The sequence below is a fragment of the Leishmania major genome, chromosome 5, assembly GCF_000002725.2.
Source record: "Leishmania major strain Friedlin complete genome, chromosome 5".
In the NCBI taxonomy this organism is placed as follows: Eukaryota; Euglenozoa; class Kinetoplastea; order Trypanosomatida; family Trypanosomatidae; genus Leishmania; species Leishmania major.
Window position 1 is genome coordinate 17,162 of NC_007246.2, and position 13,310 is coordinate 30,471.

The 13,310-nt window shown below is 58.4% G+C and overlaps 5 protein-coding genes across 5 annotated transcripts; all 5 read left to right on the top strand.

Annotated features, from left to right (window-relative positions):
- Window positions 1-875: 875 nt before the first annotated feature.
- On the top strand, window positions 876-3,377 carry LMJF_05_0060 (putative major vault protein; the record flags this gene model as incomplete). Its single annotated transcript, XM_001687430.1, has 1 exon — window positions 876-3,377. One exon carries the CDS (start codon window positions 876-878, stop codon window positions 3,375-3,377), a length of 2,502 nt encoding a protein of 833 aa, XP_001687482.1.
- A 2,071-nt stretch (window positions 3,378-5,448) lies between these two features.
- On the top strand, window positions 5,449-5,724 carry LMJF_05_0070 (putative dynein light chain; the record flags this gene model as incomplete). The annotated part of the gene is made up of 1 exon (XM_001687431.1): window positions 5,449-5,724. The coding sequence occupies one exon, from the start codon at window positions 5,449-5,451 to the stop codon at window positions 5,722-5,724; it is 276 nt and encodes a 91-aa protein (XP_001687483.1).
- A 938-nt stretch (window positions 5,725-6,662) lies between these two features.
- Window positions 6,663-7,268, top strand: LMJF_05_0080 (conserved hypothetical protein; the record flags this gene model as incomplete). Its single annotated transcript, XM_001687432.1, has 1 exon — window positions 6,663-7,268. The coding sequence occupies one exon, from the start codon at window positions 6,663-6,665 to the stop codon at window positions 7,266-7,268; it is 606 nt and encodes a 201-aa protein (XP_001687484.1).
- A 1,357-nt stretch (window positions 7,269-8,625) lies between these two features.
- On the top strand, window positions 8,626-9,165 carry LMJF_05_0090 (putative NUDIX hydrolase dihydroneopterin triphosphate pyrophosphohydrolase/hydrolase; the record flags this gene model as incomplete). The annotated part of the gene is made up of 1 exon (XM_001687433.1): window positions 8,626-9,165. The coding sequence occupies one exon, from the start codon at window positions 8,626-8,628 to the stop codon at window positions 9,163-9,165; it is 540 nt and encodes a 179-aa protein (XP_001687485.1).
- A 1,850-nt stretch (window positions 9,166-11,015) lies between these two features.
- On the top strand, window positions 11,016-12,926 carry LMJF_05_0100 (putative phosphoprotein phosphatase; the record flags this gene model as incomplete). Its single annotated transcript, XM_001687434.1, has 1 exon — window positions 11,016-12,926. The coding sequence occupies one exon, from the start codon at window positions 11,016-11,018 to the stop codon at window positions 12,924-12,926; it is 1,911 nt and encodes a 636-aa protein (XP_001687486.1).
- Between the last annotated feature and the right edge of the window lie 384 nt (window positions 12,927-13,310).

The following is a 13,310-nucleotide window of genomic DNA, read 5'->3' on the forward strand; positions in this document are numbered from 1 at the left end:
CGCTCACTGCTGCGCGCTCCCCCTCCTTTCCCGCGCAGTCCGCAGTGAGGGCGCCATGAATGGAGCATAGAAGCGCAAAATGTAGAAGGGTTGTACACGTCTATGTGTGTGTGTGTGTGTGTGTGTGTGTGTGTGTGTGTGTGTCTGCGTGCGAGGCAGCATTGTGGCATCGAGCCTTGTATTTGCATGTTTTTTCTGCATGCGTGGCCCGGACGTCAAGGACAGGATTTTTTTGTTTAGATGCACCACGATGAACGCCTACACGCAATCATGCACGGATACGCGTAAGGATAGAAAAACGGTGACGATACGTGGAGCAGCTGTAGGAACGGCAAACATCTCTGGCTTGCTCCTTTCGCCGTGACTGTCCTGCTGCCCCTCTAGGGACAATGCTGCTCAGTGGTGCGCTGCTGTTTCTGCACATATGCTTGTGCTGCTTGCCAACACGGCCCGCCGATGTGTGATTTCCTTTCCCGAACTCCTTTTCCTTCTTTGCTCTAACATTCTCCTCTCCCGCTGAAAAGAGCACCACGAAATGCGTGTGTGTGTGTACGCTGAGGAGCACTCAAACATTCGTTTTTTTGGCGTGTCCGTCTTCCCTGCAGTCCGTTCACGGACACGTGCGGCGACGCGATCGGCCCTCGTCGAGTAGCTTCATCGCTGCCCCTCAGTGCACCAAAAGGAGCAAAGGCAGCTCAGCACGCAACACAATCAATACGGCAAAGGACGGCAGAAGAGTGAGAACCCACTTGACCTCTGTAGTGCAGCGCTGGCGAAAGTGTTTTTCACTGCCAATCCCTCGATCGGTCGCACGCCTCGTCCTCTCTCCTTGGTCTCTCCCCTCTAGCGGCTTACCCGTTTGCCGATCGGCAGCCATGTCTGATTCTGTTATCCGCATCAAGCGGTACCACTACATCCACATCTTGGACAACAACACCAACGTCACTCGCACCATCTCCGGCCCGGTCGTCTACACGCGGAAGGAGCACGAGACATGCCTGTTCGACCCGTGCCCGTGCGTGTCGGTGCCGCCGCGTCACTACTGTGTTGTCAAGAATCCATGCGTGCGAGATGAGGCGGGGGAGGTGGTGTTGGAGTCGTCGGGGCAAGTAAAGCTCCGTCTCGGCGACGCTGAGATCCGCTTTGAAGGCGAGCCTTTTCCCCTGTACCCCGGCGAGGAGCTCGACTGCAGGGACGGTAAAGGTGTGCAGAAGCTGCAGCTGATCCCGCCCAACACTGGCCTCCACGTGCGGTGCGTTCGCGACTTCAAAGACGCGGACAGGCTTGTCGGTGCGGGTACGGAGTGGATGGTTGCTGGGCCGCAAACGTACATCCCGCGCGTTGAGGTGGTGGTGGTGGAGGAGGTGAAGGCAACGGTCATTTACCCAAACACCGCCTTGATGGTGCAGGCGAACGTCAACTTCACCGATCGAGGCGGGGTGCCTCGGGTGGCGGGGGAGAAGTGGCTGGTGCGGGCATTGGGAGCGTATCTCCAATCTGTTGAGGAGACGGTCCTAGGCTTGATACAGGGTACCATGCTCAGCGACCTCAAGGCGCTGCGCCTGAGCGCCGTGCGCAGCTTCACCGACGTATATGGGAAAGGGCGGCGGGCTGGGGAGCAGTGGCAAGTGACATTGAAGGACGCTCCAGTGCACATCATTGATGCCTACGAGATGAAGGTGGCCGACGTCGCCGCCGTCTCACTCAGCGCGAAGGAGTATGTGATCATTCACCACCCTGTCGACGACACCGGCCACAACCGCTTCGGTGAGACGCTTGTGCGCCGTGGCGAGTGCACCTTTTTTCTGCAGCCAGGGGAGACGATGCCGCGCGGTGTCGAGCAGGTGCTCGTGGTCGGAAAGGAAGAGGCGCTGCTGCTGGAGGCGGTGTGCGAGTACCGTGACCGAGGTGAGAAGCGGCAGCCGGGTAGCCGATGGATGGTGCGCGGCCCTCTCGAGTACATCCCCGCCAACGAAGTGAAGCTGCTGGAGCACCGCCGTATGATGGCGCTGGACAAGAACGAGGGCATTTACGTAATGAACACGACAACGGGCGAGGTGCGTGCAGTCATCGGCAAGCCTTACATGCTGGATGTCAACGAGGTGCTGTGGGAGAAGCACCTGCCGCTCGCCGTCGAGGAGCTCCTCGAGTCTCCGAACGGCAGCATTCAAACGAGTGAGCGCAACCCCGGCTTTGTCAGCCACCGCGAAAAGTACCGTATTGTCCGATTCAACGTGCAGCACAACGCTGCAGTGCAGATTTACGACTACCGCAAGAAGCAGCCGCGCATTGTGCTGGGCCCAAACCTTGTCATGCTGGCCCCACATGAAGAGTTCACCGTGCTCTCGCTTAGCGGCGGCACTCCGAAGGTGCCGAACTCGTTGCAATCACTCCAGCTCTTTCTCGGGCCGCGCTTCTCCAGCGACACCATTGTCGTGGAGACGTCGGATCACGCTCGCCTACGCCTGCGGCTGTCGTACAACTGGTACTTTGACATCGACCGCGTCAACCCTAGTCAGAGGACTTTCTCGGTGCCGGACTTCATCGGCGACTGCTGCAAGACCATCGCCAGCCGCGTGCGCGGCGCCGTCGCCTCCGAAGACTTCGACTCCTTTCACCGCAACTCTGCCAAGATCATCCGCACTGCTGTCTTTGGCGTCGACGAGACTGGCGAGACAAAGAAGAATCTGCGCTTCACCGCAAACGACTTTGTTGTGACGAACATTGACGTTCAGTCGTCGGAGCCGACGGACGAGAAGACGCGCGACAGCTTGCAGAAGTCCGTGCAGCTCGCGATTGAAATTACGACCAAGTCACAAGAGGCGGCTGCACGTCACGGCAACGAGCTGAAGGACCAGGAGGCCAAAGGGCAGCTGGAGCGGCAGAAACTGCTCGACAAGATCGAAGTGGAGAATGCAAGGACAAAGTGGCTGGAGCTGCAGGCGAAGAGCGAGGCAGTGCAGGCGAGTGGGCAGTCCGTCGCGGAGGCAAAGGCGCGCGCAGAAGCGCTGCTCATCGAGGTGCGCTCTGAGATGCAGCAGGCGGAGATGCGGGCGAGAGCGTACCGTATCTCCGCGGAGGCAGAGTTGCAGAAGCTGCAGCAGCGACAAGCACTGGAGCTCGAGTACACCCAGCGGCAGAATGAGATAGACGTTTCCAAGGCACGAGCGGCGGCTGAGGCGGAGGCAGAAAAGGTGAAGCGGATGGTCGACTGCATTGGCCGTGACACCTTGGTCGCCATCGCTCGCGCAGGTCCCGAGACACAGGTGAAGCTGCTGAGCAGCCTCGGCCTGAAGGGCTACCTCATCACTGACGGGAACAGTCCCGTCAATTTATTTGGCACAGCGCAAGGAATGATTGGCGAGCCGAAGAAGTGATTCAGCTGGCACTGCACCGCACATGAATACGCTGGTCTATCTTTGTGCGACCACGCGCAGATGTGCGCCTCATTCCTTCCTGCCTTCATTCTTATGATGCTTGGGCGGGGTTTGCTCCTCCGCACCCCTATTTCTCTGTACCGCGGGTCCCCAGCAGGTCCCTTCCTTCTCTTTCGCGGCCACTATTTCCGCGGGCTTCTCGTTCGCCTCTTTCTTTCCTCGGCACTGTTTTGAACGGCTACCACAACAGAAAAGGGGGATGTACGCGCGCACCACGGGAAACCCGTCTGAGGGTGCGCCACGGTTACTGGTGTGTGAGCGCCCTTCTTTTTTCTTGCCGTTGCTTGTCGTCTTGGTGTGTGGAGTGTCCCTGCCGGTTTCGCTGTTTTCTCTCAGCGCTGCTCATTTTTCGACGTATCTTGTATGGCTCTCGTGTGTTTGCGTGTGTTGGGGGGAGGTAGGGGGCGCCTTGCCGTCTCCCTCCGCTCTCTCGGTTCCTTTTCCCTCTTGGCACACACTGGCCGTCGATGCCCTCCCCGCCCGCTTCCTCCTCTCCCGCTGCTTGACGCATGCCAGACTGAGCGGTAGCGGCATTGAGGGAAGCAGGTGCATCTTTTTTTCCGTAACCCTCGGGCGCTCATGCATCCTCTTCGCGCGTGTCGCTGTGTTTGTCTCTCTACACCGCAGCACGCCTCATACCGATGGCATCAGTAGCAGTGGAAGAGAAGCGGAGTCCGACAGATGAGCGAGGTGCGCGGCTCCTGCGGCTACCGCACCTGAGGAAAAAGTTGCTGCGTGCGCAGATTCCGATGTGTCCTTGCACGGAGGATGACTTTTGGGTACCCTTGTTGTTCTCCTTGGTGGAGTTGCCCTGGTGACGGGAGTGCCTCAGCGCGCCGCATCTCAGAGTCCAGTACCCCTCCCCCCAACTCTCTGCGTTGAAAAGCCGGCAGACCTCCTACATCTCCCTGCCACGTGCCGAGCCGCCTCTGGTGGTGACGGGGCCCAGGCGTTAACACTGCTGAAAACGACTGAGCGATGTGCCGCTGGTGGTGTCGGCGGTCAGGTCCTGGACGGCGCTGCGTCGGAGCGACCTGCGACCGTGTGAGCGTGCTTGTGCCATCCATGCGACCGGGCCGAGCGCCAGCGTCACTCGAGCGTGTCTCGCCCGGGCCGCCACACCGCCTGCTGATGTGGGGAACCCGAGGCGACCTGCGAGACGGTGGCGGGTGGGGAGGTTGAGGCGGGGGTCGCTGACAGATGACCGCGTCAGCGCATGTGGTGCAACGCTTGTGCACCGCTGCTTGGCACCACGCGGACGGGGCCTTGTGACAGGGGGCCGGCTGGACTTGCGTCGGAAGCATGTTGCACAGCCTAATGGACACGCTGAGCAAAACGACTAGTGTGCAGCAGCCTCTGCCGAGCTGTCATCTGGCTGATGGCGCCTATCTGTAGCGGTGAGGCGGCGATAGCACAGAGCAGGCATGCGCACAAGGGCAGCTGCATCCGAAGAGGTGTGCATGCATGCGCTATATATACCGAGATGGTCCGCGACTGGTGAGTCCTTGGACGAGGTGGGTGACCATCGTGATGCGAGGCATTTTTTCTCGTGCCTCGGGCTTGATGGCTGTGCTGCCTTCGCACTGCCTTGTCTGTTTGCTCTTCCCACTCAGGTCTGCTCTCTTCTTGTCTGCCTCTGGATGCGTCTCTGAGTCCCAGAACACCGTCACACAAATTAACCGTCATTGCAGCGACAGCAGGAGCAGCCGCGCGTTGTGACAGCAACCGCATTGCCAAAGCATTCGAAAGAGAGACGTGTCACTGGGTGGTGGTTCCTTCGTTGGTGCTGCCCACGTCACAGTGGGACTACAGAGCGCCCATCGATTTCTGCAGGGGGTCTCTCCCGCATTTCTCGCTGGTGTGGGAGCGTGTTTCGCACCCTGCAAAGCTTCCCGTTTTCGACTTGAGAGCACCACAACTTCCGACGCAACAGGCGCGGCTACCAGCTCACCTCCTCTGCATTACTGTAAAGAGTAGCTGAGTGCTGTGGACCCAGCTTCATCACGTCATCATGCCGCTGAAATACTTGGAGATGTCCTACAACGCGGACATGCCAAAGGACATGATCAAAGAGGCGCAAAATCTTATCATCGAGGCCTTCGAGACGGAGTCCCTCGAGAACGCCGTAGCGACGCACATCAAGCGCGAGTTTGTGAAGAGGTACAAAGGCGTGTGGCACTGCGTCGTAGGCAAGAACTTCGGATCCTTCGTCACACACGAAATGAAGGGCTACATCTACATAACATGGGGACAGGTTTCGATCCTTCTGTGGAAAACGTTGAGCTAAGAGAGAGTGTCGCACGCTGTCTCTGCTTCCTTTTTTCCTCCTACTCGGCTGCTCGTTCCAGCGGCGATCGCGGCGGCGGCGGTTGCACCAGAGTGCACAGCGGAAGATAGATGTAAACAACGAAAATGTGTACCTTTACACGAGGCAGCGAAGAGAAAGAGAACGATGGAGCGGGTGTGGTGAGCGATGATGCACTACCTTGTGATGCCTGTTTTAGATCTCTCTGTCTGTGAGGTGCGGCGCGGCCTTCTCCCTCTTTCCATCTCTTCTACCATCCCCGTTGCGGCTGTGTTTCGGCTTGTAAACAAAAAAGGAAGACAGAAGCTGCCCAGCCAGCTATGCATGCGAGATTGTAAGGAAGAAGGGGCAACGAGGAGTGCGCTGAAACGGTGACCGACAGCATCCGACACATCCGCTGCAGGCACTGGCGCGTGTGCGCACGTTGCAAGGCGGCAACACGAAGCGTGCACTTGTAGTTCTCGGTGACCTTGTGGCACGGCGTAGTTGTCCGTTGCCTGCGCGCCGGGAACAGCATGACAGCGAGCTACGCGAAAAGGGTCGCCACGGAGTGGTGGTGACATCCTCCTCCCGAGCCTGATGGTGTAGCGGAGTCACGCTCGCTTTGTGGGTCTCTGGTATTCTCGTTGCCTACCTTTGGGTGCCTCCTAGCACTGTTGGCCGTGCAGCCCTCCTGATGTGTGTCGCAAGCGCCAATTTTCGGCGTCTACTCTTGTGTGTCTCCTTTTCTACCTAATCACACCTCAAATCGTACGTCCTCCTCCCTCCCAATTCACGTTGGCTCCCTTTCAACCATCGCCTCCCACCCCGATACCCCCAAACACCTGCATAACACCTAACGCATGCACATCTTACCTGGAGAGCGCACGTAGCTGAGCAATCACCTAAACGCAGACGCACGCATTCAGCGAGTGCACATAATGGCGGGCAAGTTCCGCGGCGATGTCGGCAAGCTCTCAAAGCCGAAAAAGAACAAGGCAGCTAAGCGGGCCAAGAGTAAGAAAGTCGTCTCCCTCGTCAAGCGTAGTCCCAAACTAGCGCAGGATACTCTGCAGAGTCGCATTGCTGAGCTGACCAGCCGCGAGAGCGCCGCACGTGCTAACATCGGCGGGCCGAAGGCTAGCAAGGCCGCGGCTCCTCCCTCCGCGGGGAAGGTCCGGATCGGCAAAGCCGCATTAGAGGTGGTGGGGAAGCTAAAGCGAGAGCGTGTGGTGCCAGAGAAGGATGCGCCGGTGCAGCGAAGCACAGCAGAGGCTGTCGGTTTGAAGATCTTGCACCAGGCCGTCAAGAGCCAGAGCCACGGTCGGCTGCTATCTCATCAGAACCGCCACGACTACGAGTATCGCCTCCGATCTGTTGCCACCATGGGCGTAGTGCAGCTGTTCAACTCACTCGCGCAGTCTCGCAAGGCGAGCGCCGCTCTAGACACCGAGAAGAAGATGACGTCGGACAAGGTGATGGAGAAGCAGCAACTAGTTTCGAAGGAGGTCTTCTTGGCGGCGTTACGCCAATCGCAGCAGCACTGAATCTGCCTACGTGTTGTTGCAGGCGCACCTCTCTCTCTGTGTTTGCTTCCCTGAGTGGGCGTGCGCGCGTTGTCCTCCTTGCCGCTATGCTGTGTTTTGCCTCTTCTCTACCCCCGCTGTACGTGCGTCAGTTTTCTTCCAGGGTTGTGGGGCGCGCGAAAGAAGTAAAAGAGAAGGTGCGGGAGTGGCGGTGCAGAGAAGGAAGGAAGTAACGACGTGTAATCTTCGCGTGACCGGGACAGGGCCACCGCATGGCCCGGTCTTACCCTGTGTGTGTGTGTGTGCAGATGCACAACGCGTTCGTATTTAAAGCATATGCGAAAATACGTAGAAATTAAAGGCTAAACCACGAGGAGGCCTTTACACAGTACCGCAGTTGTGCCCCCCCCCCTCCCGACCTACTCCTTCAAGTGGCGACCTCGTTCCATTAGCACACAAGCGGTCATTCGAGTGGATGAGTGCACACCACTTTGTAGCGGCGACGAAAGGCGAGCGACGGTTCTGTAGTCCTCTCACCAGTTCTTCGTGCATGTACACGACCGTCCCCGCAACTGAATGCCTGCTCACGGGTCCTTTATGGCGTTTACTTGGCGACCGGCACCGAACGCACACGCGCAACCGTCTGCCTCTATTCGCCCCTTTCCTCGCCTCCTCTCTCTTCTCTTTCGTGGGTCCTGTCGCCCACCTCGTGGTGGTCTGCTTGCACTGGTGCGAGCCGGTTCACCAACCCTCTTTTTCTCCTCTCCATCTGCTCTTGTACACACCCCGCTCCGCATGATCCTCGACGGGTGGTAAAACGGCTGCTGCAAAGGATGTGTTTCATGGCCTTTCATGGGTTGATAGCGCGACGTTGAAAGTCGTCTTACTGTCCTGCACACTCTCTCCTTATTTACCGTGTTTCTCCGTCCTCGCGCTCCCGGGCGCTATACTTGTTCAGTGCCGGGGAAGTGCCTTCTTTCGCGCTGCCTCCCTCCCCCTCAAACGAAACTTCCGATCACTCACGCTCCCATACTCATATGCACTCAGCGCACAGCTAACATTCTCTCCTGTTGCTGCTGCTGCGGAACCATAGAGGGCTTTCACATGTTACATAGTAGACGTGCTTCAGCCATCCATCAAACTCCATCCCCCACCCCACCTCTTCCTATCTTCCTCCATCACCACTATTGCTCGACCCACTGTGGGTCATCGGCTCAACGCCTTCGCCTTTCCATTATACCGTTTGCTGACTGTTTTCCTTCTTCACCTCACTGTTCTCCTTTACACCCTTATCCCTCGTCTCGCCTCCTTGCTTTCGTCCCCTTCCCTCTTCGTGCTTCTGCTCTTATCCCCGCCCCCCTCCCCTCTCTGCCCGATCATGTATCGCCCCAACGTCTGTGTCTTTCTCTTCAATGAGAAGGTGGAGTTCCTTGGGTGTCAGCGCATGAAGACGGATCATTTCCAGTGTGTGCAGGGTGGCATCGAGGCCTATGACGTGGACATCCGGCTGGCGGCCCTGAGAGAGGTGGAAGAAGAGATCCGACTGAAGCCGCAGGATGTCAGTTTTGTCCAGGAGATTCCGCCACCGCACGGGGATCCGATGAACTTCGCCTACACCCTCGCCTCCAACGCCAACCTGCGCCGCTTTGGCTACGTCGGTCAGAAACAACGCATCCTGCTCTTCTTCACCCCGTCTGAAAACATATCGAAAGTGGTGCTCATCCCTCCTCCGGAGTCGCACGCCTCGCAGGAGTTCCGGAAGGTGGAGTGGATGCCGATCGAGCAACTCATCTCCAAGTCGCCGCCAGAGAAGGCGCACATTTTCAAGACTGTCGGGGAGGTGGCACCGGGAATCGCTCGCGCCTTCTTGAAGAAGAGGGGCCTTCTCGCTGAGCCTCAGGGGGCGGCCAAGTATTAGTGCCGAGAAGAAAATCATAGAGGTCCAAGCGAGTGAAACACGGGTGAGCCTGCCCCGCATGGTATCGCTTTGGGGGGCTAGTGCATCCTTCCCCCTTCCCCCTCAAGCGGCACTCGTCCTCTCTCTCTCTCTCTCTCTTGGTGCCCCCCCCCCGTGAGGCGAAAGGGGAAAGCAACCATTCAAACCGAGCGTGAAAGGAGAACAAAGCCTTGCAGAACATCAGAGCCCAAAAAGAAATGAAGGCGATACCCCCTCCCCCGTTTCTTGGCATGCATACACTCCCGCCCGCATCGTCTGGCGCACCTTAACGTGGAAAAGAGCGGGAGAAGAGGCATCACCTTGTAGTGCAGATACGCTGACACCCGAGTGTGTTCGCGGAGCCTCTGGCATGGCACCACTACACCCCCTTTCTTCATTCTGACTGTGAGAGTCGGGGGGAGCTTGGCTCCCTGGTATCAGGATGCGTCGAGGCACCGGGAAGGCGGCAGCAACGGTCGCATGGCGTCCTAGCTAAGCATCTACTCATTTTCTGAGCGCCCTCGTTGTTTTTGCTCTCCCACATACCTCCCATTTCCACCACTCCTCTGTCTCGTTCTCGCCGTCTCGGGTCTCTTCCAATGCATGCGCACACGTTCGCATTCGCGGCTTTCCATACGTGCACACGCACACACTTGAACACATAATGGTACGCATCCATTCACGTACCTGCATCACTCTGTGTGTGCCTTCGACGTGTGCGTGTATGTGTGGCCCATCATCGATCACCGCCTCCCCCCCCCACCCCCCCGACTGAACAGAAGATCCCACCTCTTCTTCTCCCCACCGTCTTCATTGAAGGCTTCACTTCATATTTTCTTCCGTTTCGTCCGGCTCCTCCGCGGCTGCCCCTCTGCCCCCGTCTGCCCATATTGTGTTCGCTTCTCTCTCCAGCACAGCCTACTGCGCTCCAGTGTGTCCAGCGGCGCAGCACCCCTCGGCGGTTGGTCACAGCGTACTCGTATAGAAGGGAGAACACACACACGACCGCCTCCCCCCCCCCGCGAGTGTCTCCATTGCCTGCCTTCTTCGCTACTCCCTCCCTGACCCTCATAACAAGACACGTCCTTCTCAGCAGCAACGCGTACGCACCTTCGTCTCCATTTGTTTGTGTCGCCCGTCGTTCTTCTTGGTCAAGAGCCATCTTTGCAAGATACATCATCGCTTATAGCGCGTGCACATCACATACAAGTAGCGCACCGCACAACGCTCTGTTCTACCCCTTCACTCCAGCGCTCCATCTCACACACAAGCAGAGCTCATCGTTATTCCGCCGCCTTCCACAGCACGAGACCGAACGAAAAGAAACGAAAAAAGGAAAAGGGCAACAAGAGACCTCACGCGCGTTCTCTCTCTCTCTCTTTCTCTCTCCCCCTCCTCTGTCTACTGTAGCAGCGCAGTGCCGCACTTCCTTGTCTGTTTCACATCGGCGTCCTTTTTTTTTTGCTTCGTTGTTGTGTGTGTGTGTGTGTGTGCATCACGCGCCAACCACCGACTACCCCCCCCCCCTCTATTTGTGCGTGAAGCGGACTCGTGATTTCTGTTGTAAATAGCAGCGGGACCTGCTTGCACCGTGTCTCTGTTTGAGCCAACGCCTCCTTGGCGGCATCTGCTCTGCTGCTTGCTGCTGCTTGTCAACGTGAAGTGAATCAGGAGGTGGACACTCGCCTCCACACCTCTGTCGCTTCCCTTTTCGGCTTCTTGCGCAGTCTCCACCGTATTCTCCTGCTGTCCGCTTCACCGCGCTCTTAGCTGATAAGAAGCGCACCTTCTGCTCCTCTTTGCCCTGTGCATACTCATTGTTCGCCTTCATCATGGACCCTCCACCAGTCCCACCGTCGCCGCAGCAAGCGCCGATTGAGACGCCTGGCGGCCACCACCACGCCGTGGCGCTGCGCACCGAGTCTTCCATCTCGCTGGATACCATTCAGGCCGTCACAATAAACCGTGAGAAACTATCCGAGTGGCATCACAAGATTCGTGCCAAGCTGTTCCCGATGGTGTCCGGCTTCTTCGTGCGCTGCCGCGTGGAGGACTCGGTGGATGGGCGGGCACTGTACAAGGTAGGTCGCATCAAGAACCTGAAGCCGGACTGGTCCGTTGAACTGGACCTCCTCACCACTGATGAAATCCGCGCTGGCCGGAACAATACCAACTACGACTGCATCAGCAACGCTAAGCTGTCTGCCGCAGAGTGCAACTCGTGGCTCGCTCGCGTGTCGCCAGACTTGCTGCCGGATATCACCTCTACCATCTACCGCATGGAGGAGCGCATGCACATGCTGGAGGCTGTCATCTTAGCCGAGCCGGCTTTCCACAGCCGCCGCCGTGACGAGCGCCGCCGTGATGAGCAGGCTACCTCTAGCGCCCCGCAGCTGCCGGAGAAGTACGTCTTCTCCCAGAATGTGCTGCTGTGCGAGGACGACTACGTCAGTCTGCCACAAACGGTCACCATTGTGGATCTCTTCCAGAATGCGGTAGGCCCGAAGGGCGTAGCCGAGCCGGACACCCCACGCGCCGGCTGTGCGCCGAACACGCGCTCCCGCGTCGGCGACGAGGCAGTGGCGAGTCACAGCACAATGATGCAGCTGCAGGACATGCGCAACTACATGAACTCGCCGACGCAGCCACCAGTGGACCCGACGCGGCTGATCGACATGATCCGTCGTGCCGCCAACCCGTCGCACAACAGCTTTACCTACGACAACCTGCCGGAGTTTTGCAAGCTGGTCATCTCCGTGTGCAGCATGTGCCGTGAGGTGGTGGCGAAGGAGCCGTTGTTCGTGCACCTGAAGTCTCCCATCACCGTCTTTGGCGACATCCACGGCAACTTTGCCGACATGGGCTACTTCCTGGAGAAGGTGATCGCCTTCGACGACGTGATGCTCAAGTACACGATGCAGAATCTCTTGTTCCTCGGCGACTACGTTGACCGCGGCGTCTTTTCTCTGGAGTGCGTCATGTACCTTTTTGCCCTGAAAGTGATCAACCCAGCCAAGGTGACGCTGCTGCGCGGCAACCATGAGTCACCCGAGGTGAACGGAGACATGGATGTGTACGGCTACAGCTCGTTCAAGTACCAGTGCCTCGACAAGTTTGGCCGCGACCGCGGCATGGATGTGTGGGTGGCGGTCAACGAAGTGTTCCAGTACTTGCCAGTGATCGCCGATATCGACAAGAAGATCTTCTGCGTTCACGGTGGCCTGCCGCAGTACTCCGGCGGCGAAGACAAGCGCCTCGAGATTCTGTCCGACCCGAACTTTCCGCGCATTCCGGTGGTGCAGTGCGCGGACCCCACCAACGTGGCGCAGCGCATGATGGTAAATGACCTGCTCTGGTCTGACCCGGCGCCGCCCGAGCAGCAACTCGACCGCTACGGCTTCGGCCCCAACCCCCGAGGCCCGGATATCAAGACGTTTGGCTCCCGGGCAGTGGACATGTTCTGTGAACGGTACAACTACCAGTACATCTTTCGTGCGCACCAGGAGAAGGCGGATGGGCTACGGCTGTCCGACAACGCCCGTGTCGTCACCATTTTCTCCACGTCTGACTACGCCGGGCATCAGAACGGTGCGGGCTGCATTTTCGTGGCGAATGGAAAGATGCGCATGGCCATCAAGAAGCCGCAGCGGCAGGAGGTGCAGCGAGAAACGAAGGGGCCGGTGTCACCGCGCACGCTGTCCAAGAGTGCGCCTGGCTTTGTCGTGCGCATGAAGAAGCCGTAGTGAGGCGGTTCTCACCACCTCGAGGACAGGGCGAGAGGGGGAAAAGAGGAAGGCCTTGTGATACGTGCGTGTCTTCTTCTGTCTCTGTGGTGTGAGGGGCAGGGCAGCGTGGGGGATGCGCGGTTGATGTGACGGCGAAGAAAGACGGCGACATTGCCGCTACCCAACAGCGCTTCTCTGCATACGTGCACCTCTTGCGCGTGCAACGACACCTACAGCCGCCCCGAATCTCCGTCTCCGATCGCTCAAAGACCTGGCCAGAGCGCTTACCAGCTGTCTCACCACCATGTCACACCACGTTGTCCGCTCTCGGCCTTTTGTGCCTTCCGCACCCCCCTCCTCCTCCTCCTCTCGCTTTCTTTGATCCCTGCAGACAGTTCTCTG